The 24779-nt window shown below is 44.9% G+C and overlaps 1 protein-coding gene across 1 annotated transcript in view; it reads left to right on the forward strand.

Moving 5' to 3' along the window:
* Positions 1-15593, forward strand: part of LOC126481204 (glucose dehydrogenase [FAD, quinone]-like) — a 38343-nt gene extending 22750 nt beyond the window's left edge. Inside the window, exons 5-8 of the mRNA XM_050104802.1 lie at positions 122-593; positions 8233-8576; positions 11358-11805; positions 15448-15593. Of these exons, the coding sequence (XP_049960759.1) occupies positions 122-593; positions 8233-8576; positions 11358-11805; positions 15448-15501 (1318 nt within the window). The 3' untranslated portion in view covers positions 15502-15593. The remainder of the gene's footprint in view (positions 1-121; positions 594-8232; positions 8577-11357; positions 11806-15447) is intronic.
* The last annotated feature ends 9186 nt before the right edge of the window (positions 15594-24779 follow it).

Below are 24779 nucleotides of genomic sequence, written 5' to 3' on the forward strand. Positions count from 1 at the left end.
GATTTGCGTATATTCATGCTTTTACAGAATGAGACATTAACTGTAACGCCTTCGTGGACACCGTGGTGCCTGCTGTGCTCTGACGCACAGGCCCGGTAGCTGATCCCGCGCTCACTTGCAGGTCGTACCTGAGGCCGGCGGCGGAGAGCCGCGACAACATCGAGGTGGGCATCAACGCGCACGTGACCAAGGTGCTGATCGACCCCGCGACCAAGAAGGCGTACGGCGTGCAGTACCTGGACTCGAACGGCACTCAGCACACGGTGCAGGCGCGCCGCGAGGTGGTGCTATCGGCGGGCGCCATCGGCTCCCCGCAGCTGCTGCTGCTGTCCGGCGTGGGCCCCGCAGACCACCTGGCCAGCGTCGGCGTCGACCTGGTGCACGACCTGCCCGGCGTCGGCCAGAACCTGCACAACCACGTCTCCGTGGGCGTCGGCTTCTACATCAACGAATCTTCCACCGAGGTGCTCACCAACTACTCCATCGCCGAGTTCCTCACCAACCGCGACGGACCCATGTCCAGCACCGGGCTCACGCAGACCACCGGCTTCTTCCTCTCTTCCTACGCCACCAACGGAGTTCCCGACCTGCAGGTACTTCCAGTTCTCTGGTATATGCTTCAAATGACTCTGAGCACTATGGGACTTAACTGCTGAGGTCATCAGTCCCCTAGAACTTAGAACTACTTAAACATAACTAACCTAAGGACATCACACACATCCATGCCCGAGGCAAGATTCGAACCTGCAACCGTAGCAGTCGCGTCGTTCCAGACTGAAGCGCCTAGAACCACTCGCCCACCCCGGCCGGCTCTCTGGTATATCCAGGCCTCATAGGTATTTAAACAAGGTGTTACAAAAAGGTACGGCCAAAATTTCAGGAAACATTCTTCACACACAAATAAAGAAAAGATGTTATGTGGACATGTGTCCGGAAACGCTTAATTTCCATGTTAGAGCTCATTTTAGTTTCGTCAGTATGTACTGTACTTCCTCGGTTCACCGCCAGTTGACCCAATTGAAGGAAGGTAATATTGACTTCGGTGCTTTTGTTGACATGCGACTCATTGCTCTACAGTACTAGCATCAAGCACATCAGTACGTAGCAACAACACGAACGTGGTTTTGCAGTCACTGCAATGTTTACAAATGCAGGGTTGGCAGATGCCCATTTGATGTATGGATTAGCACGGGGCAATAGCCGTGGTGCGGTACGTTTGTATCGAGACAGATTTCCAGAACGAAGGTGTCCCGACAGGAAGACGTTCGAAGCAATTAATCGGCGTCTTAGGGAGCACGGAACATTCCAGCCTATGACTCGCGACTGGGGAAGATCTAGAACGACGAGGACACCTGCAATGGACTTGACAATTCTTCGTGCAGTTGACGATAACCCTAATGTCAGGATCAGAGAAGTTGCTGCTGTACAAGGTAACGTTGACCACATCACTGTATGGAGAGTGCTATGGGAGAACCAGTTGTTTCCGTACCATGTACAGCGTGTGCAGGCACTATCAACAGCTGATTGGCCTCCACGGGTACACTTCTGCGAATGGTCCATCCAACAATGTGTCAATCCTCATTTCAGTGCAAATGTTCTCTTTACGGATGAGGCTTCATTCCAATGCGATCAAATTGTAAATTTTCACAATCAACACGTGTGTGCTGACGAGAATCCGCACGCAATTGTGCAATCACGTCATCAACACAGACTTTCTGTGAACGTTTGGGCAGGCATTGTTGGTGATGTCTTGATTGGGCCCCATGTTCTTCCACCTACGCTTAATGGAGCACGTTATCATGATTTCATACGGGATACTCTACCTGTGCTTCTAGAACATGTGCCTTTACAAGTACGACACAACATGTGGTTCATGCACGATGGAGCTCCTGCACATTTCAGTCGAAGTGTTCGTACGCTTCTCAACAACAGATTCGGTGACCGATGGATTGGTAGAGGCGGACCAATTCCATGGCCTCCACGCTCTCCTGACCTCAACCCTCTTGACTTTCATTTATGGGGGCATTTGAAAGCTCTTGTCTACGCAACCCCGGCACCAAATGTAGAGACTCTTCGTGCTCGTATTGTGGACGGCTGTGATACAATACACCATTCTCCAGGGCTGCACCAGCGCATCAGGGATTCCATGCGACAGAGGGTGGATGCATGTATCCTCGCTAACGGAGGACATTTTGAACATTTCCTGTAACAAAGTGTTTGAAGTCACGCTGGTACGTTCTGTTGCTGTGTGTTTCCACTCCATGATTAATGTGATTTGAAGAGAAGTAATAAAATGAGCTCTGACATGGAAAGTAAGCGTTTCCGGACACATGTCCACATAACATATTTTCTTTCTTTGTGTGCAAGGAATGTTTCCTGAAAGTTTGGCCGTAATTTTTTGTAACACCCTGTATAAATCAACAGTAAATGCTGGGGATTTTTCCAACGATATGTTTGTCAGTATATGAAAATCTTCGTCTAAACTCCGCAGGCGACGTTACAGTGTGTGGCGGAAAGTACTTCCTTCACAACTGTTAGTTTTACCTTTACATTAATGGTCTTTTCTCGAGATATACATAGGAGCAAGCAGTACGAGGGTGAGTCAAATGAAAACCTTAAATATTTTTTAAAATGTTATTGTGCAGAAGTGATACGAAGTTGTATCACTTTTCAACATAATCTCCCCCACGCTCAATGAAAGTCTTCCAGCGCTTACAAAGTGCATAAATTCCTTCAGAAAAAAATTCTTTTGGTAGTCCGCGGAACCACTCATGCGCCGCGTGGCGTACCTCTTCATCAGAACGGAACTTCTCACTCCCATTGGGTCTTTGAGTGGTCCAAACATATGGAAATCACTTGGGGCAAGGTCTGGTGAGTATTGTGGATGAGAAAGACACTCAAAATGCAGGTCTGTGATTGTTGCAACTGTTGTACGGGCAGTGTGGGCCTCGCATTGTCATGTTGCAAAAGGACACCTGCTGACAGCAATCCACGTCACTTTGATTTGATTGCAGGCCGCAGATGATTTTTTAGGAGATCTGTGTATGATGCACTGGTGGCAGTGGTCCCTCTAGGCATGTAATGCTCCAAAATGACGCCTTTTTCGTCCCAACAGAGAGTCAGCATAGCCTTCCCTGCTGATGGTTCTGTTCGAAACTTCTTTGGTTTTGGTGATGAGGAGTGGCGCCATTCCTTGCTCGCTCTCTTCGTTTCCGGCTCGTGGAAGTGAACCTAGGTTTCGTCCCCAGTAACGATTCTTGCAAGGAAGCCATCACCTTCTCGTTCAAAGCGCCGAAGAAGTTCTTCACGAGCATCAACACGTGGTTCTCTCATTTCAGGAGTCAGCTGCCGTGGCACCCATCTTGCAGACACTTTGTGAAACTGGAGCAGATTATGCACAGTGTGGTGTGCTGACTCATGATTAATCTGTAAACGTGCTGGAGTGTCATTCAGTGTCACTCGGCGGTTTTCCTTCACTATGGCTTCAACTGCTGCAATGTTCTGTGGAGTCACAACTCGTTGTGCCTGACCTGGACGAGGTGTATCTTCCACTGAAGTCACACCATTTGTGAACTTCCTACTCCATTCGTAGACTTGCTGCTGTGACAAACAGGCATCACCGTACTGAACCTTCATTTGTCGATGAATTTCAATAGGTTTCACACCTTCACTACGCAAAAACGGAATAACAGAACACTGCTCTTCCCTGGTGCAAGTCGCAAGTGGGTCAGCCATCTTTACACTGATTCTGAGACGGTGTGTGTTTATCTGCACTATGCTGCCACCTACAGGCCATTCTGCACGCTGTTTGTAGCACGCTTACCAACTTACAGCATAATGGCGCGAAATTTCGATTTGTTATTACAAATTTAAGGTTTTCATTTGACTCACCCTCGTATATTAATTGACTTTTCTACGAACGTACGCTCTCGGAATTTTAACAGTAAACCACACCGTGATGGAGTTCGCTTCTCTTGCAGCGTCTTTCGCTGCAGTTGGCTGAGGATGGTTGTGACGCTTTCGCGCTTACTAAACAAGCCTGTAACGAAACGTGCTGCTCTTCTTTGGATGTTGAATATTTCCTCTATCAATCCTAACTGGTACGCACCCCAGACTGACGAGCAATATTTAAGTATTGTTCGAACGAAGATTTTGTAAGCTACGGTACCTCCTTCGTGGGTGGACTAGAGTTATTGTGCATTCTTCCAATGAATCTCAATCCTGCAACTGCCTTACCTGCGATTAGTTTTATGTGATCGCTCCACTTTAAACTGCTCTGTACACTTATTTCTAGGTATATTAAACATATGACTGCTTCCAAAGGTTGTTTTGCAATAGTGCAATCACACACTGATTGGTCCTCCTGCCGTCCTGTGTGCAGCACTTCACATTTGTTTGTGTTAAGGGTCAGCTGACAATGCTTGCTCTAAGTATCAATCCTGTGCAGGTCTTCTTGTACTTCGATGTAATTATCTGGTGTTGTGACTTCTCCGTATACAATAACATCGTCTGTCAAAAGCGTTACGAAGCTCCTGATGTTTTCCGATTGCTGGTTTCTGTATATTGTGAAAAGTAATGGTCCTATTACAATCTATTGTGGTATGCCCAAAGTTGAAGATTCCTCTCTGCTGAGAATGACATGCTGTGTTCTATTTGTTAGAAACTCTTCAGTCCAGTCACACAACAAGTCCGAAATTCCGTAACCTATTACTTTGTCAACTTTTATCAACATTTTAACGTTCTATGCAGTATTCACCATTCGACTATAAGGCTCACTGTTTTTAGATGCAATGGAAACTTTGGTTGATGTAAACACGTCCTAGTCATTACTATGAACACCATTGTTGTGATACATTTTAACAAATGTTCCTGGAACATATTGAAATGCTAGGTCGTTTTCCTTTTATATCCTTAACGTCGCGCCAAGTATATGTTTATACCACGTAACAGTGATGATTATCTTTCAGTAGTAGTTTTGTTTCTTTGTTGTGGATGAATATGGATGAAAGCAAGGGAAATGCAGAATTCCAGCGATGGCACATTGCGTTGTGTACTCTAGTTGATTAACACCGAATGTACCTCCAGATTTTTGCTGCCATTCAATATAACACAGTGTATGCATTTCTGACAGTTACTGTGTTTAACCAGTGCATGTCCGCTTCAGGGCAGTTTTCCTGCAGCAGCTGACACATTCTTCAGTCCAGCCTGCGAACAACACTCGCCAGTTGTCCACGCTCACTGCGAGTGTAGAATTAATCGCGGTCTTATTGTTACTCCATTTCAGTGCACGTCTTCTTACAGTATACTATCTGCTTCATCTACGACTGCTACAGGCCCTACTAAGACTCTTCATTCCATTGTATATTCACTACGGTGATTTGACGTTCACTGCTGGACAAACGTCTTTTCAGAACTATTCCATATATTACGGTTCTAAATGAAATGTAGCCATGTCGCTTGTGCATGTTTTCTGATGGCATCCACCAATTAGGCCGTCGTCACGGTTTTTTCATATCTCTTGGAGTATAGCAAGGAACCTTATTTGCTTTACCAAAAACACTCCAGTCCATGTTAGCTCTTGAGTTTGCTTCTTTTTCCTGCCCATCTAGCCGTTGTCTTCAACTGCCCTAAAAAAAAATCATGTGTTTGTTCAAAGACTTCATGTTAATTTGTATTATTTTATTTTCGGTAAGTTCATTGTACATTATTTTTTTCTTGCTTTAACTGATTTTCAAGTCTACTTTCAAGATTGCTTTATTAAGCTATTCTGTCACTGAAGTTTGTTTCCACTAGAAGCAAAACCAACAATGTCGTCAAAGAAACGATTTTTTTACGTATGTTCAATTAACAAGCAGTCCTTTTTCGTTTTTCCAGTTTAACCGGAATACGCTCCGTAGGAGTAATCATAAAAGTTATGTTCATGCTAAATTTTCTCGTTCAGTTTTGAATTTCTCACTGTTCCTGTTAAGTTTCTTGCTATTATAGCTCCATCAAGCCGTTGTTCCTGAAGAGGTGTTGGCACAAATTTTATTGAAACCGAGTGAAAAGCGTTCATTCGAGCTAATTGCTCCATTCATTAATGGCGTTCACTTCTTAGTGATGACACACTGCGCTGCATGCTCTTCCAAAGCCAGTCTTTCTTCATCACCCGGTTGAAACCTAATGTTTTGAATGTTGAGATTTCAACACTCTTCTACTTGTCTAAGTCACAGAGAAAATTAGATCAAAATATGCTATGGATGCTATTCAAAATGCTTTCCAGGGACTCTGACAGTGCTATAGTTATAATAACGTACTTGAAGATAGAATTTTGCAAAATTATCGTTGAAAATGGCCACGTAGGTGCATTTCTTGCTCTCTCGGTAGAGAATTGTGGTGAACCGAACACCAACAACCATATTTCGGAGACTGTTCGTGGATATTTTGTGAGTATTTTGGTATAAGTGGTTCACTACAGAGTAATAGTGTAATAATGACGTATTCGGTTTGCCAAAAGAACGACTTTTGGTACTGCGAAAATCCTTCATAGTAGTGAGAAAGAAATTGTTGTTGTGGTCCTCAGCCCGAAGACTGGTTTCAAGCACTCCACGGTACTGTAGCCTGTGCAAACCTCTTCATCTTCGAATGACTGCTACAATCTACATCTATTTGAACCTCTTTACTGTATTCGTCTCTTGGTTCCCTCTGCAAATTTCACTCCCGTACACTTCCCTCCAATACTGAACTGACGATTCCTTGATGTCTCAGAATATGACCTGTCAACCGAAGGTTTCTTTTTGTCAGGTTATGCCAAAAAAAATTTTCTGGTCAAAACATTAGTTACGCTCTCTACCCTCTAATCTTCAGCATTATTTTGTAGCCCAACATTTCAAAAGCTTCTATTCTTTTCTCGTCTGAATTCTTGTCGTCCACGTTTCACTTCTGTTCATGATTACACATCAGATAAATGCCTCCAGAAAAAACTTACCAGCACTTAAATTTACATCCGCCGTTAACAAGTTTCTCTTCTTCAGAAAAGCTTTTCTTGCCATTGCTTAGCTACATTTCGTATCCTCTGTAGTTCAGCCATCATCAGTTATTTTACTCCCATACAGAAAAACTCATCTACTACCTTTAGTCCCTCGTTTCATAATCTAATTCCGTCAGCATTCGATTACATCGCATTACACTTGTTATGCTTCCGTCAATGTCGTCAATATCCATCTCATATCCTCCTTTCGTGGCGATGTCCATTCTGTTCAGCTGCTCTTCCGATATACAGGAGGATTCAGCTGCCCCTACCGCTGGGTGTTATGCTACCCACAACGCTTTCAAATACCACGTGCAAATTTTCATATTCTCTCACTCACTACATGCAAACTGTTAGCCCCATAGAAAAAATGTTCATTTTTTCTGTAGGACTAGTAGGTTATGCAAGGTGAGTGAGAGGATATCAAAATCTCGCACATGGTTTTTGAAGGAGTTGCGGGCTGCATAACACACAGAGGTAAGGGCAGCTCAGTCACCGTGTATTACATCCAAAATGTACTACTCACTCCGTCTTCTGGCCGCGAGTGGCCTACCAGGACCATACGACCGCCGTGTCATCCTCAGCGGAGGATGCGAATAGGAGGGGTGTAGGGTCAACACACCGCTCTCCCGGTCGTTATGATGGTATTCTTGACCGAAGCCGCTACTATTCGGTCGAGTAGCTCCTCAATTGGCATCACGAGGCTGAGTGCACCCCGAAAAATCGCAACAGCGCATGGCGGCCTGGATGGTCACCCATCCAAGTGCCGACCACGCCCGACAGCGCTTAACTTCGGTGATCTCACGGGAACCGGTGTAGCCACTGCGGCAAGGCAAAATGTACTACACAAAACAAGAAGCAATGCAGCAACCCTCAGACGTAACATGAACACCTTTTTCACAGTGTGTTACATATGTTTTGTCAGTGTGCAGTGTAGTAAACGATAAGTGTAGAACTGTTCTCTTACATGTATTGTTCAAATTACGGACCACCATCATAAGGCCGGTAGTGCAGCAACTGTTAAATAAATAGTATGCTAAGATGTTAGTAGTTCTAGTCATAACCTACTGGTGAGTAAAATGTTCCTAAACAACCTCCGAAATTTCATCGTTGAAGTTCGAGTTCACCTTGTAACGTCTGGGATTCCATTAGGACCTTTTTGTCTCCCTATCTCTCGGTTCCCACTTTGACGTGGAAAATTCACGAGGAACACGTGTCCGCAGGTGTTCTTCGACGGCTACAGCGCGCGTTGCTCGGCCACCGGCAACCCCTTGGAGTGCACATCCGGAGAGATCGCAGACGACTGCGGCAAGCGCTACATCAGCGCGCGGCCGACCAACGTGATCCCGCTCAGCCGCGGCTACCTGCGCCTCAACTCGTCCAACCCACTCGACTACCCCATCCTGCAGCCCAACTACCTGCAGGAGGACCAGGACGTCCAGGTGCTCGTCGACGGCATCAAGATCGTCATCAGGATGACCGAGACTGAAGCCCTCCAGCAGTGGGGATTCCAGATCAACGATCTGCCCGTCGACGGCTGCGAGGACCTCGAATTCGGTTCTGACAGGTAACAGTGGCATCACAACAACAGCTATTGTGATTCTTGACAACTATATCCAGGTTGTTAGAACCGAAGCAACTCTCGATTCCTGAAGGCTGGTCTGGCAGCTAACATCTGCGAGAACAGAGTGTGATGTTAGTCCTTGCGTGATTACTTCTGACGTTTCAATGAGAGAAACAGAATTTTTTGGGTAGTTATTTTGAGCTCCTGTTGTGGCTAATTTGTCTTTAGTGTAATCCGTGTCTTGACAGTGGAAAGGTAGAGAAAAACCCACCTAAAAGTATTTATCGACTGTGTGTCGAGCATCTTTCTCTTCTAAGTATTCAGTTTCACGCCTATTTTGGTCATTCCCGTGTGTTCCTGTCTTGTACCAACATTGTTGTTGTTGTGGTCGTCAGTCTGAAGACTGATTTGATACAAGTCTCCATGCTACTCTATTCTGTGCAAGCATCTTCATCGCCGAACAACTCCTGCAACTCCTTCTGAATCTGCTTGCTGTATTCAACTCTTGTCTTCCTCTAATATTTTTACTCCTGCCCCCTACGTGACCACGTTTTCGTTCAATACTAAACTGGTGATCCCTTGACATCTCAGAAAGTGTCCTACCACCGACCTCTTAGTAAGGTTGTGCACAAATTTCTTTTCTCCTCAGTTCTATTCAGTACCTCCTCATTAGTTATGTGTTCAAGACATCTAATCTTCAGCATTCTTCTGTAGCACCACGTGTCAAAAGACTATTCTTTTATTGTCAACTGTTTAGAGTCCGTGTTTCACTACCATACATGGCTACTCTCCGTACAAATACTTTTAGAGGAGACTTCCTAACCCTTAAATCTGTATTCGATGTTAACAAATTTTTCTTCTTCACAAACGCTTTTGCCGCCATTGCCAATCTACGTTTTATATCCTCTCCACTTCGGCCATAAACAGTAATATTGCAGCCCAGATAGCAGAACTCATCTACTACTTTAACTGTCTCGTTTCCTAATGCAATTCCCTCAGCATCACCTGAGGTAATTCTATTACGTTAAACTAATCTTTTTTTTTTGCTTTTTGTTGATGTTCATCTTATATTTTCCTTTCAAAACACTGTACACTTCGTTCAATTGCTCCTCCAAGTCTATTGTTGTCTCTGGTAGAAATACAATGTCACCGGCAAACCTCAAAGTTTGCCTTTTGAGAGGAACTCGAATTAATGTTTTCTTTGCATACAATTCCCTTCGCAATGTTCGTTCGAAAACTGGTTGTGATGGCCCTGAATTCGTTGATAACAGCAATTATGAGGTCCTTTTACATAAAAGTCAACATTTACAAAAAACAGAAATTTGAGGAAACTCATTTTATTGAACTTCTTGAACACTGCACATTGCTTATGTTTTACAAAATTATATCTCATAGATAGACTCTAGATACACAGTACAAAGGTGGAAAAACATTTCTATGAGCTTTCAGTCGAAAATAAAAAAAATATGTAAAAATCACGGACTTTTTCCAAAACTGAAACATACAAATTAATTATTTTGTAGCACTAATGTTCTATTTTATTTCAACCTTCTTCACAAACAGTAATTTACCTGCATTTTTTCATTAAGGTACTGTACTCCATTATTTTCATTGTCATGTTCATCGCGACATTCTAGAGCTTTCCTATAGAGATCTCGGGCTTCTCCTAACAATATATCAAACAATCCCTTTAGTTTCTTTACATCGTCAGCTTTTTTGACATTCACATGCTTTCAAGATTTTATGAAAGGAGATTGATCGACGTCCTTCAAACCACGTTATTTTCTGAACTTCCAGCAATGATCGGAGAGGAAAAGTTCGTTGTTTCAACTTTGCATATGACACTGCGTTTTTTTCTTTTAAATAAATAAGAATTAGAATTGTAGCTTCTCTTTTATTAAACTGTTAAGTGGTCTTTAAATCGTACACATGCCACTTCTCACCCAGAACTATACGGGTACTACGGTTGCTCATGATAGTGTGATGGAAATGTTATGGTTTTAACTTTTCTCAATTCCTTTTTTTATGGTATCAAATATTCTTGCTGTGGACACAAGTGACCACTGACTGGGGAAGAGGGTAGTGAGATACTTTGTCGAAAACTAACAATAAACGTCTGCCATAAGCAGTAGATCACATTTGGCAAAACTGGTTTTTACAGGTACCGAGTTTAAAACAATTTCACAGTTTTGTGTGGAAGATGAAACAGATGAATAGTAAGTTCTAACAAAATCCGTGTACTGCAATAGATTTATCTCATTTAGGAGTTTAGAAATATGTGTGTAACTCATTTTTGCAAATTTTATATTTGTTGAGTTTGTTTGGTTTAAACCTGACGATCATTGACGATAAGTGACACTCGTGCCCGCTAACTGTCGGTTACCATTTTTTTATTACCACCGCGTTATATATGTGTGAATGGGAGACCATTTCTTGTAAACATATTGTTCGGCCCGCGGTCGGTGATACACGAACAAGTCGGGCGGCTGTGCTGAGTGTGTGGTCACGGTCACGTTCAAAGACGATAATTCCTGTCATTATTCCACATCCACCTTACTGCGCGGATTCCATACAACCAACTAGCACATACATACCACTTCTATCTTTGAGTTAGCAGTACACGGTTACACGAACGCCTGGTAGTTGTACAGCAATTACAGTGCTCCAAAGGGACCAGTGTGTTCTTTCAAGGGGCTTCTCAGGGGTGCTTGCCAAACATGTAGTCGATGAACTCAGTCCTGAGCATGAGGCATCGTGTAGTGACAAAAAGCTTGGTTTTGACAGCTACTGGGCGTGCGTGGTGAAGCGGGCGACGGGTGCCGAGAACCACCAGGCGGGTACCTGCAAGATGGGCCCCGCGTCCGACCCGCTGGCCGTGGTAGACGAGCGCCTGCGGGTGCACGGCGTCTCCAGCCTGCGCGTCGTCGACGCGTCCATCTTCCCGCGCGTGCCCAACAGCAACCCTACGGCCGCCATCGTGATGGCCGCAGAGAAGCTGGCCGACATGATCAAGGAGGACAACGCGGACACCAGTGGCTCCAGCTCCAGCGGCTCCAGCGGCTCCAACGGCTCCAACGGCTCCAACGCCTCCAACGGCTCCAGCCAGCCCGTCTGGCCTGGCGTCAGCGACGGTTATGGCGGCTCGGGCAGCAACTGGGGCGGCAGCTCAGGCAGCCACCACGGTGAAGCCCCCCACCACTCGGCACATGACGCTCATCACGACAAGCCCTGGGTGAGAGCCAGACTACGTACTAATTTCCACAGGGAGAATAGCAGATTCTGACTCTTCCTACACCTACACTCATTCTCCTCAGATCTCGAAAACTGCTTTGCAGATTTCACGATTATAAGAATATTCCGATCTAGAATGAGATTTTCACTCTGCAGCGGAGTGTGCGCTGATATGAAACTTAGTGGCAGATTAAAACTGTGTGCCGGACCGAGACTAGAACTCGGGACCTTTGCCTTTCGCGGGCAAGTGCTCTACCAACTGAACTACCCAAGCACGACTCATGCCCCGTCCTCACAGCTTTACTTCTTCTAGTACCTCGTCTCCTACCTTCCAAACTTTACAGAAGCTCTCCTTTCTTCCAGGAGTGCTAGTTCTGAAAAGTTCGCAGAAGAGCTTCTGTGGAGTTTGGAAGGTACGAGACTAGGTACTGGCAGAATTGAAGCTGTGAGGACGGGTCGTGAGTCGTGCTTGGGTAGTTCAGTTGGTAGAGCACTTGCCCGCGAAAGGCAAAGGTCCCGAGTTCTAGTCTCGGTCCGGCTAGTTGCTAGTTCTGAAAAGTTCGCAGAAGAGCTTCTGTGGAGTTTGGAAGGTACGAGACTAGGTACTGGCAGAATTGAAGCTGTGAGGACGGGTCGTGAGTCGTGCTTGGATAGCTCAGTTGGTAGAGCACTTGCCCGTGAAAGGCAAAGGTCCCGAGTTCGAGTTTCGGTCCGGCACACAGTTTTAATCTGCCACTAAGTTTCAATATTCCGATCTGTTATACCGTGGTCTAATACATTTCCTCTGGAAACCCAATGTTTCGTACCCATCTGCGGTGGACATCTTCAAGGGGGTTGCAGTTTCTTTGTGGGTCCGATATACACACTGGCTACTGATTGAAGTAAAATTTCGTTTCCGCGTGCTCCCGTGCATAACAGTGACGTCACGGTGGGCACCTCCAAAAAATTCATTCGGTAACGGAGTAACAGCCCGGAATATTTAGCAAAGTGTACATGAAATGAATTTCGCAATTTTGAGCAGCATTCCAGTCAATCTTTGTGTAAGACTAATATTTCGTCAAAATCTAACTGGACAGTACAGTAAATTTTAGCAGATAACACTTTCTTCGTACAGAACCTTGCCGTTTCCGAAAAGTGTAAGATTATAACTGCCACTACCCGCTAACTCTATGGTATTTAATTTGTACGTAAGTTATTTTGCTTTTTATTTCGTCGCAATCACACGAGCATTTCGCAATACTGTAACCACTTTCTACGATTCAGCGGTAATCTTTCGGCTAGTGCACGTGCTGCAAACCGTTTCTGTTGCGTTATCAAAATTACTAAAAGAAACAGTAGTAAGTCTATCACTTTATATCCAAGATTGTATATCATTCTGAACAGTAACGGCTTATTACACTTCCACGTGGGGCTCATCAGAAATAACTTTTTCAAAAAATGTTCAAATTTGTGTGAAATCTTATGGGACTTAACTGATAAGGTCATCAGTCCCTAAGCTTACACACTACTTAACCTAAATTATCCTCAGGACAAACACACACACTCATGCCCGAGGGAGAACTCGAACCTCCGCCGGGACCGAAATAACTTTATGATAGGTGTCCTAGATGAAGGGGTGTGTTTATATAGGCGTAACCCGGTGTATACGGGGTGTTACAAAAACCAACGGTAAAACTTCAGGAATGTCTTCCTTATATAACAAGAAGAAAAAATGTCTGATAAACATGGGTCCTAATATGGATGTCTCAAGTGACATGAGCACTTCATCTTCGATACTGTGAAACAAATCTCCTCTACCGTTAGCTTATTGCCCTCCATATTTTCGGGGGAGAAAAAGAATCGAATAAACATAGGCTCTAAAATGCATACTTTAAGAGCTATGAGCTCTTGCTGATCTTCGCTGCTGTGAAACACATCTCTTATATAGAACACGTGTTCGTAGTTTTTAAGGTGTGCATTTTAGAGCCCATGTTTACTCGATAGCTTTTTCTTGTTTTTACATGAGGAATCCATTCTTGAAGCTATGTTGTAGATTTTTGAAACACCCAGTATATTGAATGAACACGGATTTTCTTCGGCAGGTGTCGCTGTAGTACTGAATTAAAACGTTTTCGAAAGCGTGAAACTTAAATGCATCTAGTTACCACTGCTCTCCTTCTTAGAATGTTACGTCCGAAGCGGTCAAGTTATGTTTCACGGTGTCTTCGTAATAACTGTTTGAATGAAGAAAGATTAGTATTTATTGGCCTGTAAAAGAAGAGCAAAAGCTCAGATTGGTTAAGTTGCAGAAGGAAATCTAGCTGAGAACTTCAGTCGACGCTTTGACAGATGCCAAATCACTGTGATGTAGTTGCCATTTCTGCGGGAACTTCTCGGAACAGCATCGTTTAGCTGATGTACCATTGCATTCAGTGAATCCACACAAGAGGTGCATAACGACCAACTCTTCATATTGCTGTATATCATTGTTAACATACAACTAACACTGCTGCAAAAAGGAAACCGATACAGAATAGAGCAGTACTGAATAGAAGCTTGAGGGCGAAGAGTGAAGTGGGTATTTCTGTGGTCAGCAGAAAGTACCATGAGCGAATGGGAAAAGGTTGTTTCTAAACGACACACACAGCACATACTGTCCATACTTATACTGTTGTGCAGATATTTTCAGTATAATACAGATACAAAGATAAATGGGCGTAAGAAATAAAAGAAAACGCAATTACTGTGTAATGAGCCACCAGAGACCACGAGTCCCTTCTATTAAAATGCTCATAAAATATCTCTGAACAGCCTCCGAAATGTCGGTGGAAATGAGGTGCATTATGTATAACTATTATGTTAGACGCCAATATGACGGTATCTACAATTCTTTCGTTCTCTCAGGCGTATCGAGAGTTTGAGTACAAATACTTCTATATTTTGACAGTTCGCTCATTTGAAGACATTACAGCTGCACAATTAATGGACAGTACATAGATTCTGTTCATTAAAGTTAATCCTGTCTTTGAGGAACAGCCGTGCAACGAACGAGTTTGCCAATTATTGACTAGGTACCAAAGCATTTATCGTTGCAACAAGACATTGAAAATAAATATAACAATGTAACACAGATGACCAGGGAAAGCTCTTAAGACAACGCAGTTACTTCAAAGCTATACTTAGACAGAGACAGTGATAGAATGTTTTTCAGGTCTCAGGTCACTACAAAAGAGGTTAACGGTCATGCAGAAACCTATAGACATTTTTGGGTGAATTTGCCCGTCGTCCTTTGAAGCTTTTAAACATAAAAAACAATGGATTAGACGACATATTAGAGTTTATTAAAAGTTTCATCCATATTTAATGAGGACATTCACATACCACGGTACTGGAGGGGGTCTCCGTATTGTTATCATTTACTTACAAATGAGCCTTAGAAACTCGAAGTCTTCCGCAAAATAATTATACCCCGTTATTTCATTCACAAGTTGTCTTGGCGTATTCCATAGTTTTGAGATGTTTTTCATCCACAATGTACTATCCATCATGCAGTGATAATTTCCGAAGCCTTCTGCAACGACAGCTCCACATGAACTTCACGTTGACACGTGTTGGCGTTTTGTTCCACGTTATGGTTAATAATTCTGCCTTTCTTTTTCCACAGGATGCACATCACTCGTGGCCGTCTCACAGCAGTGCCGGCATCGTCTGGGGATGATACAGCACAACAATAGCTCAACACTAGGCTTGCTACCGTACTGTAACTCGAAGCTATACAAGTTTAAATAAAAGCTAAATATTATGAAAATACGGACATGTTTTGTTTATTCCTTCAGCCTCACTTTCGCAAGCAAACAACATCGTTTATCCACTTCGGGCCTTGATTCTATGGTATATAAAAAAAGATGTAAGTGTTAAGATAAAATTTTACTTTTGTTGACTCAGTGTGTGACTCAGTGAGGATCAGTTTCAGGTTTGCAAGCGGACGAGTATCAAAATTTGTATTCATATCCCGACATCGTGAAATTACATACGAAATGAACATGTCTTACTGCCAGATTGGAAGCATTTCTCTACGGCATAAAACGATGTAAATACCTAGATACGGGTAACATTGTAGCCTTCATTCCAAAGACAAAATCTGCAGCTTTCTAGGAATAGCTTGATTACATCAATCATCAGAGTTCGATAATTTCTGACTACCGCGGGATTAACTATAGGACAAATTTTCAATAAAATCCTTCCTTTGGCCTTAGTCGAGTTAGGATAAAAAGCAGTAAAGAGCTGATGAAAAGGCATAAGACAGTTTCATTTAAATGCCATGGATACACCACTTGGCTTCCGAAAGATCGTTTTATGATAAGCTGACTCTGAACTGGTGCAGGCATGGGAAAAAACTGGAAAGTGATGAATACACGAGAGGATGATCCAATGTCACAGGATTGTGGCAACACATACATCAAAAAGAGATTTGCATCACCTCGGTTCCGAGAGTTCCGGAACTGTAAAAAAAATTGGAATAGAGACGACATAAACATCATTACCGCCCTTTTTATTGCTCATGAAAACCATACATTGCATGTTATACGACCATACAGCGAGACTTTTAGAGTTGGTGGTCCACATTGCTGTACACTCCGATAACTCTAATACCCAGTAGCACGTCTTCTTGCATTGATGCATGGCTGTATTCGTCGTGGCATACTATCTATAAGTTCATCAAGGCACTGTTGGTCCAGATTGTCCCATTGCTCAACGGCAGATTCAGCGTAGATCCCTCAGAGTGGTTGGTGGCTCACGTCGTCCATAAACAGCCCTTTTAAATCTATCCCAGGCATGTTCGATAGGGTTCATGTCTGGAGAACATCCTGATCACTCTAGTCGAGCGATGTTGTTATCCTGAAGGAAGTCGTTCACAAGATGTGCACGATGGGGGCGTGAATTGTCATCCATGAAGACGAATTCCTCGCCAATATGCTGCCGATATGGTTGCACTATCGGTCGGAGGATGGCATTCACGTATCGTACAACCGTTTCGGCGCCTTCCATGACCACCAGCGGCGTACGTCGGCCCCACATAATGCCACCCCAAAACATCAGGGAACCTTCGCCTTGCTGCACTCGCTGGACAGTGTGTCTAAGGAATTCAGCCCGACCGGGTTGCCTTCACACACGTCTGCATTTACTAGGCAATCTTGTATTTTAATAACCGTTTAAATTTTGTCGATTTGTTTGCGCTCTGTAGATTACTTCAGACGTTCTTAGCAAAACAGTTTTTAGCATGGATAGGGACTGCAACTGCTGTGTTCGGATGCAGGCTGAGTTGGCATCCCTTCGCTCCCAGTTTCAGGCAGTGTTGGCTTCGGTCACACAGCTTGAGGCTGTTGCCAATGGGCGTCACTGTGGGGGTCGGGATGGGGGTTTGTCGGGGACGGCCAGCTCGTCCCACGCATCCCCTGATCGGACTACGACTGTGGTTGCCCGGGATACTGCCCGCATTGAGGCTGATCCCTCACCTGTGGTAGAGTGGGAGGTCGTTTCAAGGTGTGGCAGGGGGCGAAAGACATTCCGGAGGGCTGAACGGAAAGCCTCTCCAGTTTGTCTGACGAACCGGTTTCAGGCTCTGTCTCAGGCTGATACTGATCTTCGGCCTGACATGGCTGCTTGTCCTGTTCCAGAGGTTGCCCCTCAGTCTGCAAGATCCGGGCAGTCGCAGAGGGTGGGCTTACTGGTTATTGGGAGCTCCAACGTCAGGCGCGTAATGGGGCCCCTTAGGGAAATGGCAGCAAGAGAGGGGAAGAAAACCAATGTGCACTCCGTGTGCATACCGGGGGGAGTCATTCCAGATGTGGAAAGGGTCCTTCCGGATGCCATGAAGGGTACAGGGTGCACCCATCTGCAGGTGGTCGCTCATGTCGGCACCAATGATGTGTGTCGCTATGGATCGGAGGAAATCCTCTCTGGCTTCCGGCGGCTATCTGATTTGGTGAAGACTGCCAGTCTCGCTAGCGGGATGAAAGCAGAGCTCACCATCTGCAGCATCGTCGACAGGACTGACTGCGGACCTTTGGTACAGAGCCGAGTGGAGGGTCTGAATCAGAGGCTGAGACGGTTCTGCGACCGTGTGGGCTGCAGATTCCTCGACTTGCGCCATAGGGTGGTGGGGTTTCGGGTTCCGCTGGATAGGTCAGGAGTCCACTACACGCAACAAGCGGCTACACGGGTAGCAGGGGTTGTGTGGCGTGGGCTGGGCGGTTTTTTTAGGTTAGATGGCCTTGGGCAAGTACAGAAAGGGCAACAGCCTCAACGGGTGCGGGGCAAAGTCAGGACATGCGGGGACCAAGCAGCAATCGGTATTGTAATTGTCAACTGTCGAAGCTGCGTTGGTAAAGTACCGGAACTTCAAGCGCTGATAGAAAGCACCGAAGCTGAAATCGTTATAGGTACAGAAAGCTGGCTTAAGCCAGAGATAAATTCTGCCGAAATTTTTACAAAGGTACAGACGGTGTTTAGAAAGGATAGATTGCATGCAACCGGTGGTGGAGTGTTCATCGCTGTTAGTAGTAGTTTATCCTGTAGTGAAGTAGAAGTGGATAGTTCCTGTGAATTATTATGGGTGGAGGTTACACTAAACAACCGAACTAGGTTAATAATTGGCTCCTTTTACCGACCTCCCGACTCAGCAGCATTAGTGGCAGAACAACTGAGAGAAAATTTGGAATACATTTCACATAAATTTTCTCAGCATGTTATAGTCTTAGGTGGAGATTTCAATTTACCAGATATAGACTGGGACACTCAGATGTTTAGGACGGGTGGTAGGGACAGAGCATCGAGTGACATTATACTGAGTGCACTATCCGAAAATTACCTCGAGCAATTAAACAGAGAACCGACTCGTGGAGATAACATATTGGACCTACTGATAACAAACAGACCCGAACTTTTCGAATCTGTATGTACAGAACAGGGAATCAGTGATCATAAGGCCGTTGCAGCATCCCTGAATATGGAAGTTAATAGGAATATAAAAAAAGGGAGGAAGGTTTATCTGTTTAGCAAGAGTAATAGAAGGCAGATTTCAGACTACCTAACAGATCAAAACGAAAATTTCTGTTCCGACACTGACAATGTTGAGTGTTTATGGAAAAAGTTCAAGGCAATCGTAAAATGCGTTTTAGACAGGTACGTGCCGAGTAAAACTGTGAGGGACGGGAAAAACCCACCGTGGTACAACAACAATGTTAGGAAACTACTGCGAAAGCAAAGAGAGCTCCACTCCAAGTTTAAACGCAGCCAAAACCTCTCAGACAAACAGAAGCTAAACGATGTCAAAGTTAGCGTAAGGAGGGCTATGCGTGAAGCGTTCATTGAATTCGAAAGTAAAATTCTATGTACCGACTTGACAGAAAATCCTAGGAAGTTCTGGTCTTACGTTAAATCAGTAAGTGGCTCGAAACAGCATATCCAGACACTACGGGATGATGATGGCATTGAAACAGAGGATGACACGCGTAAAGCTGAAATACTAAACACCTTTTTCCAAAGCTGTTTCACAGAGGAAGACCGCACTGCAGTTCCTTCTCTAAATCCTCGCACAAACGAAAAAATGGCTGACATCGAAATAAGTGTCCAAGGAATAGAAAAGCAACTGGAATCACTCAATAGAGGAAAGTCCACTGGACCTGACGGGATACCAATTCGATTCTACACAGAGTACGCGAAAGAACTTGCCCCCCTTCTAACAGCCGTGTACCGCAAGTCTCTAGAGGAACGGAGGGTTCGAAATGATTGGAAAAGAGCACAGATAGTCCCAGTCTTCAAGAAGGGTCGTCGAGCAGATGCGCAAAACTATAGACCTATATCTCTTACGTCGATCTCTTGTAGAATTTTAGAACATGTTTTTTGCTCGCGTATCATGTCATTTCTGGAAACCCAGAATCTACTATGTAGGAATCAACATGGATTCCGGAAACAGCGATCGTGTGAGACCCAACTCGCCTTATTTGTTCGTGAGACCCAGAAAATATTAGATACAGGCTCCCAGGTAGATGCTATTTTTCTTGACTTCCGGAAGGCGTTCGATACAGTTCCGCACTGTCGCCTGATAAACAAAGTAAGAGCCTACGGAATATCAGACCAGCTGTGTGGCTGGATTGAAGAGTTTTTAGCAAACAGAACACAGCATGTTGTTATCAATGGAGAGACGTCTACAGACGTTAAAGTAACCTCTGGCGTGCCACAGGGGAGTGTTATGGGACCATTGCTTTTCACAATATATATAAATGACCTAGTAGATAGTGTCGGAAGTTCCATGCGGCTTTTCGCGGATGATGCTGTAGTATACAGAGAAGTTGCAGCATTAGAAAATTGTAGCGAAATACAGGAAGATCTGCAGCGGATAGGCACTTGGTGCAGGGGGTGGCAACTGACCCTTAACATAGACAAATGTAATGTATTGCGAATACATAGAAAGAAGGATCCTTTATTGTGTGATTATATGATAGCGGAACAAACACTGGTAGCAGTTACTTCTGTAAAATATCTGGGAGTATGCGTACGGAACGATTTGAAGTGGAATGATCATATAAAACTAATTGTTGGTAAGGCGGGTACCAGGTTGAGATTCATTGGGAGAGTGCTTAGAAAATGTAGTCCATCAACAAAGGAGGTGGCTTACAAAACACTCGTTCGACCTATACTTGAGTATTGCTCATCAGTGTGGGATCCGTACCAGGTCGGGTTGACGGAGGAGATAGAGAAGATCCAAAGAAGAGCGGCGCGTTTCGTCACTGGGTTATTTGGTAACCGTGATAGCGCTACGGAGATGTTTAATAAACTCAAGTGGCAGACTCTGCAAGAGAGGCGCTCTGCATCGCGGTGTAGCTTGCTCGCCAGGTTTCGAGAGGGTGCGTTTCTGGATGAGGTATCGAATATATTGCTTCCCCCTACTTATACTTCCCGAGGAGATCACGAATGTAAAATTAGAGAGATTAGAGCGCGCACGGAGGCTTTCAGACAGTCGTTCTTCCCGCGAACCATACGCGACTGGAACAGGAAAGGGAGGTAATGACAGTGGCACGTAAAGTGCCCTCCGCCACACACCGTTGGGTGGCTTGCGGAGTATCAATGTAGATGTCTCCGACGATTGTCTGGTTGAAGGCATACGTGACACTCATCGGTGATGCCAGTCCTGAGCGGTCCATTCGGCATGTTGCTGGGCCCATCTGTAGCGCGCTGCAAAGATGGACCTCGCCATGGACGTCGTGAGTGAAGTTGCGCATCATGCAGCCTATTGCGCACTGTTTGAGTCGTAACACGACGTCCTGTGGCTGCACGAAAAGCCTTATTCAACATGGTGGCGTTGCTGTCAGTCTTCCTCTGAGCCATAATCCGTAGGTAGCGGCCATAAACTGTAATAGTAGCCCTTTGGCTGGCCTGAGCGAGGCATGACATCGACAGTTCCTGTCTCTCTGTATCTTCTCCATGTTCGAACAACATCGTTATGGTTCACTCCGAGACACCTGGACACTTCCCTTGTTGAGAGCCCTTCCCGGCACAAAGTAACAACGCTGACGCGATCGAACCGCGGTACTGACCGTTTAGGCATGGTTGAAATACAGACAACACGAGCCGTGACATCTCTGAACTGTCAAAGGGACTGTGTCTGTGATAAAATATCCGCAGTCAACGTCTATCTTCAGAAGTTCTGAGAACCGGGGTGACGCAAAACTTCTTTGGTGTGTGTATATGAAGAGCACTTACATATAATTCGTTATTTTAGAACAGATCTTTCGGTTTATGAGACTATAGTTAATATGAAGTGTAACAGTTGTGCGACATGACCTTTTGAAATTCTGATAATATGTGGAGAACACTTATATATAAATTGTTATTTTGGAAGAGATGTTTCGGTTTATGAAAAGCTAGTTGATAGGAAATGTAACAGCTGTATGATGTGAACATTTTCGGAAAGAGGAATTTTATTTAGAGTAAGAGAACTAAAGTTTCACATTCTGCGAAATTTCTATTGGCCAGTACGCGGGGAGGGGACCAACGAACAATTCAGTTAATTTTTATGCTTTTAGGCAGGCAGGTTTTGGTTTTCAAAATCTTATCTGAGAACGCGTTCCTTTTGCAGGAAGAATTTAATTTTATAACGAATTCTTAACCTCCAAGACGGTTTAGGTTTTCAATAACAGAAGAGGTTTAATTTTAAGATTTATTTTTATGAACGGCCTTGTGGTTAACATTGTGTTTTAAGAGAATTGTGCTATTCCAGCATAATTTTCTTAAAGGAGAAATTTTGGGTTCTAAAGTTCAGTAATCAAGTAGAACTAGCATAAAAAAGTGGGTAAGTGTCCGGACACAAATGCAAAGCTCCGGGGTTCACCTGTCAGTCGTACGGAGAAGTTTCCTGCCGCTCATCGTTTCTTTCACGTCTGGCGGTGATTTGTTGCGCCAAGCTGAATCGTGGTGCGGAGTCCAAGTTAAGTAAACTGTTGTTCTCCTACAAATGGGCTGATAGCTCAGTCCAAAGGTCAAAGGAAGCGGAAGGAAGGCAAGGGTACACCACATCTTGTAATGCACTGCAATGTCCCAATCAACCTTAGAGGCTGAAAACATAGCTGTAGTGGAGATAAGTGCATGTTGCAACATGGATACATTGAAACATTTGCATCTTTTCATGAAGTATCTTATCAGGTGCTGATATCGTGGGTAGGCATCTTCACTGTGATGATCGGAGTTGGCGATAGAAGACGATATCTTCTGTGTTCTCTTTCTCTGATCTAAATCGTGATTGGTGAGTAACTGTTTATAGTTTTAAAAACTTTATATGTACATATTGGTGACATAGATTTAATTTCACAAGTGATAAATAGCTCCATTTCGTAATTTAACAATGTAATAACTGATTTATAGAGATTGTCGGCAAGTTTACTTGTGTTTTATGTGGTGGGGCAAAGTGGGGCATGTTGCAATACAGTGTTGCAAGTATGCAGCTCATGGTTAGGTAGACTTTTTATAACTGTTGTGTTGTGTCTAGGAATCCTGCATCACTCGGTTCGCTAGACAAACAAATAAACAACTCGTATTAATGAGTTTTATTACAACAAAACAAATACCAATACTTAACTTTGATTTGAGAATTATTGTACTCCTTTATATACGATCATCCACAAGTGCAATTACACAGATGTGTAGCAAGCAAAGGACGACATGCAAAATAATCAGTCTTCTTCAGAATAGACAAATACAAGTAACGCTTCTGGTCCTAGTGACCGCTACTAACAACAGTTTGTAAACTGAACTGCAGTGACTGCTCATCTATAACTGAGTTACGTAGAGATTGATACTGCAGAGGCTATTATGCCTCGGCTAACGAACTGGCTAACGTTGAAGCTGCTACCGAAGAGGGCCGCCACCAGTCGGTTATGCCATCTTGACCCACGGGCTGCTGGTGTCGCGTTATCGTCCTGGAAGGTGGTCAGTCAGCGTGCAATTGGCTGACGTCTTTTCACATCCTTCTCTTCTCTGTCGTTCCCCCAGCCCGCATCTCGTGGTCGTGCGGTAGCGTTCTCGCTTCCCACGCCCGGGTTCCCGGGTTCGATTCCCGGCGGGGTCAGGGATTTTCTCTGCCTCGTGATGGCTGGGTGTTGTGTGCTGTCCTTAGGTTAGTTAGGTTTAAGTAGTTCTAAGTTCTAGGGGACTGATGACCATATATGTTAAGTCCCATAGTGCTCAGAGCCATTTGAACCATTTTCTGTCGTTCCCGACTGGCGTGCCGGCGCTGACTTTTACGCTGTAACATTCCTCCCCCCCCCCCCCCCCCCCCTCTAAGGCGATGTGCCGTCGTCGTATATGGAGCACGACAGCGAGCAACGAGAGTGGGGGGGGGGGGGGGGAAGCGGGAGAAGCGTGGACACTCTGACGGGCCGGAAACTGTGGCTGCAGAGGACGTCAGATTTCCGGTCGTGCCCCGCCAACCGGCCTTTGCTCTGGTCGAAACGTCCCACGGGAAACGCCCAGAAGAGTATGCGCCCTCCTCCTGAGGCCCACACCAAGATGTAGAAGGCGTCGGCCGCTGCGGCGTGGGCGGGTCCACCTCCATGGGTAGGACAAGAGGAGGCGAAAGCTCCGTCTCCGTGGGGTCATCCCGCTGTGTCTAATGACACCCTCTGGCGGCTGCTGTGGCCGCGCTGTGCTCGGGATCCGTGAATCTGGGGGAAGAGATAGAGAGGGATCAGCGTGCACATGACAGTGGCGAATTTGATTACGATGTTGGCCCTACAATCCGTCTGGGCGTGAAATGAGATACATGCGTGCGCCAAGACGATGAAGGAGCTCGTCTCACGCCCACCGCCTGCTGCCGCTAAAATCCCTGTAAAAGACAATATTATGCAGGGTGAAGCGATACTTGCGGTCGTCCTTCAGCGCCGGATGATGAGGAGGGTGAAGCAGGTAGAGCAGTGTTTGATGGCAGCGGCCTTGAAGCAATTCCGTCGGCGATGGTCCATCTCGTGGATGCGAACGATAGGAGGTGAGAAACAGTTGCAATGCTTATCCCTGTGTGTCGGTGCGAAGTCTGGCCATCTGCTGCTTGAAGGTTCTGACAAAATGTTCCGTTACGCGGTGTGACTGGGAATGGGACGGTGCACTAGTTAGACGCCTTATGCCATTGCCATCACACAATGTTTCAAATTCATTTTGTAGTATCATTGCCACAGATACTACTACAACGCCGCGCCAACACAAGGTTGGCAGCCCGTCGTCTGCCGAACACAGCGCACTCTATAGAGGGCTGTGCAGGTCGACGGAACTGGAGTGTGCCTCGTTCACTTCTTAGCTAGATTTCAACCCAGGCAGATACACTTTCATAATCGGCCCTCAGCCAGTTCTGTAATGTTAGCATTGATTCTCTGAGGAGGGCCCATCAGGCTTAGTCCCTGAGAATATGTTGTATTAGTTCATGGTATTCCATACGAGACTGTCAGT

The sequence above is a fragment of the Schistocerca serialis genome, chromosome 5, assembly GCF_023864345.2.
Source record: "Schistocerca serialis cubense isolate TAMUIC-IGC-003099 chromosome 5, iqSchSeri2.2, whole genome shotgun sequence".
NCBI classification, from domain to species: domain Eukaryota; kingdom Metazoa; phylum Arthropoda; class Insecta; order Orthoptera; family Acrididae; genus Schistocerca; species Schistocerca serialis.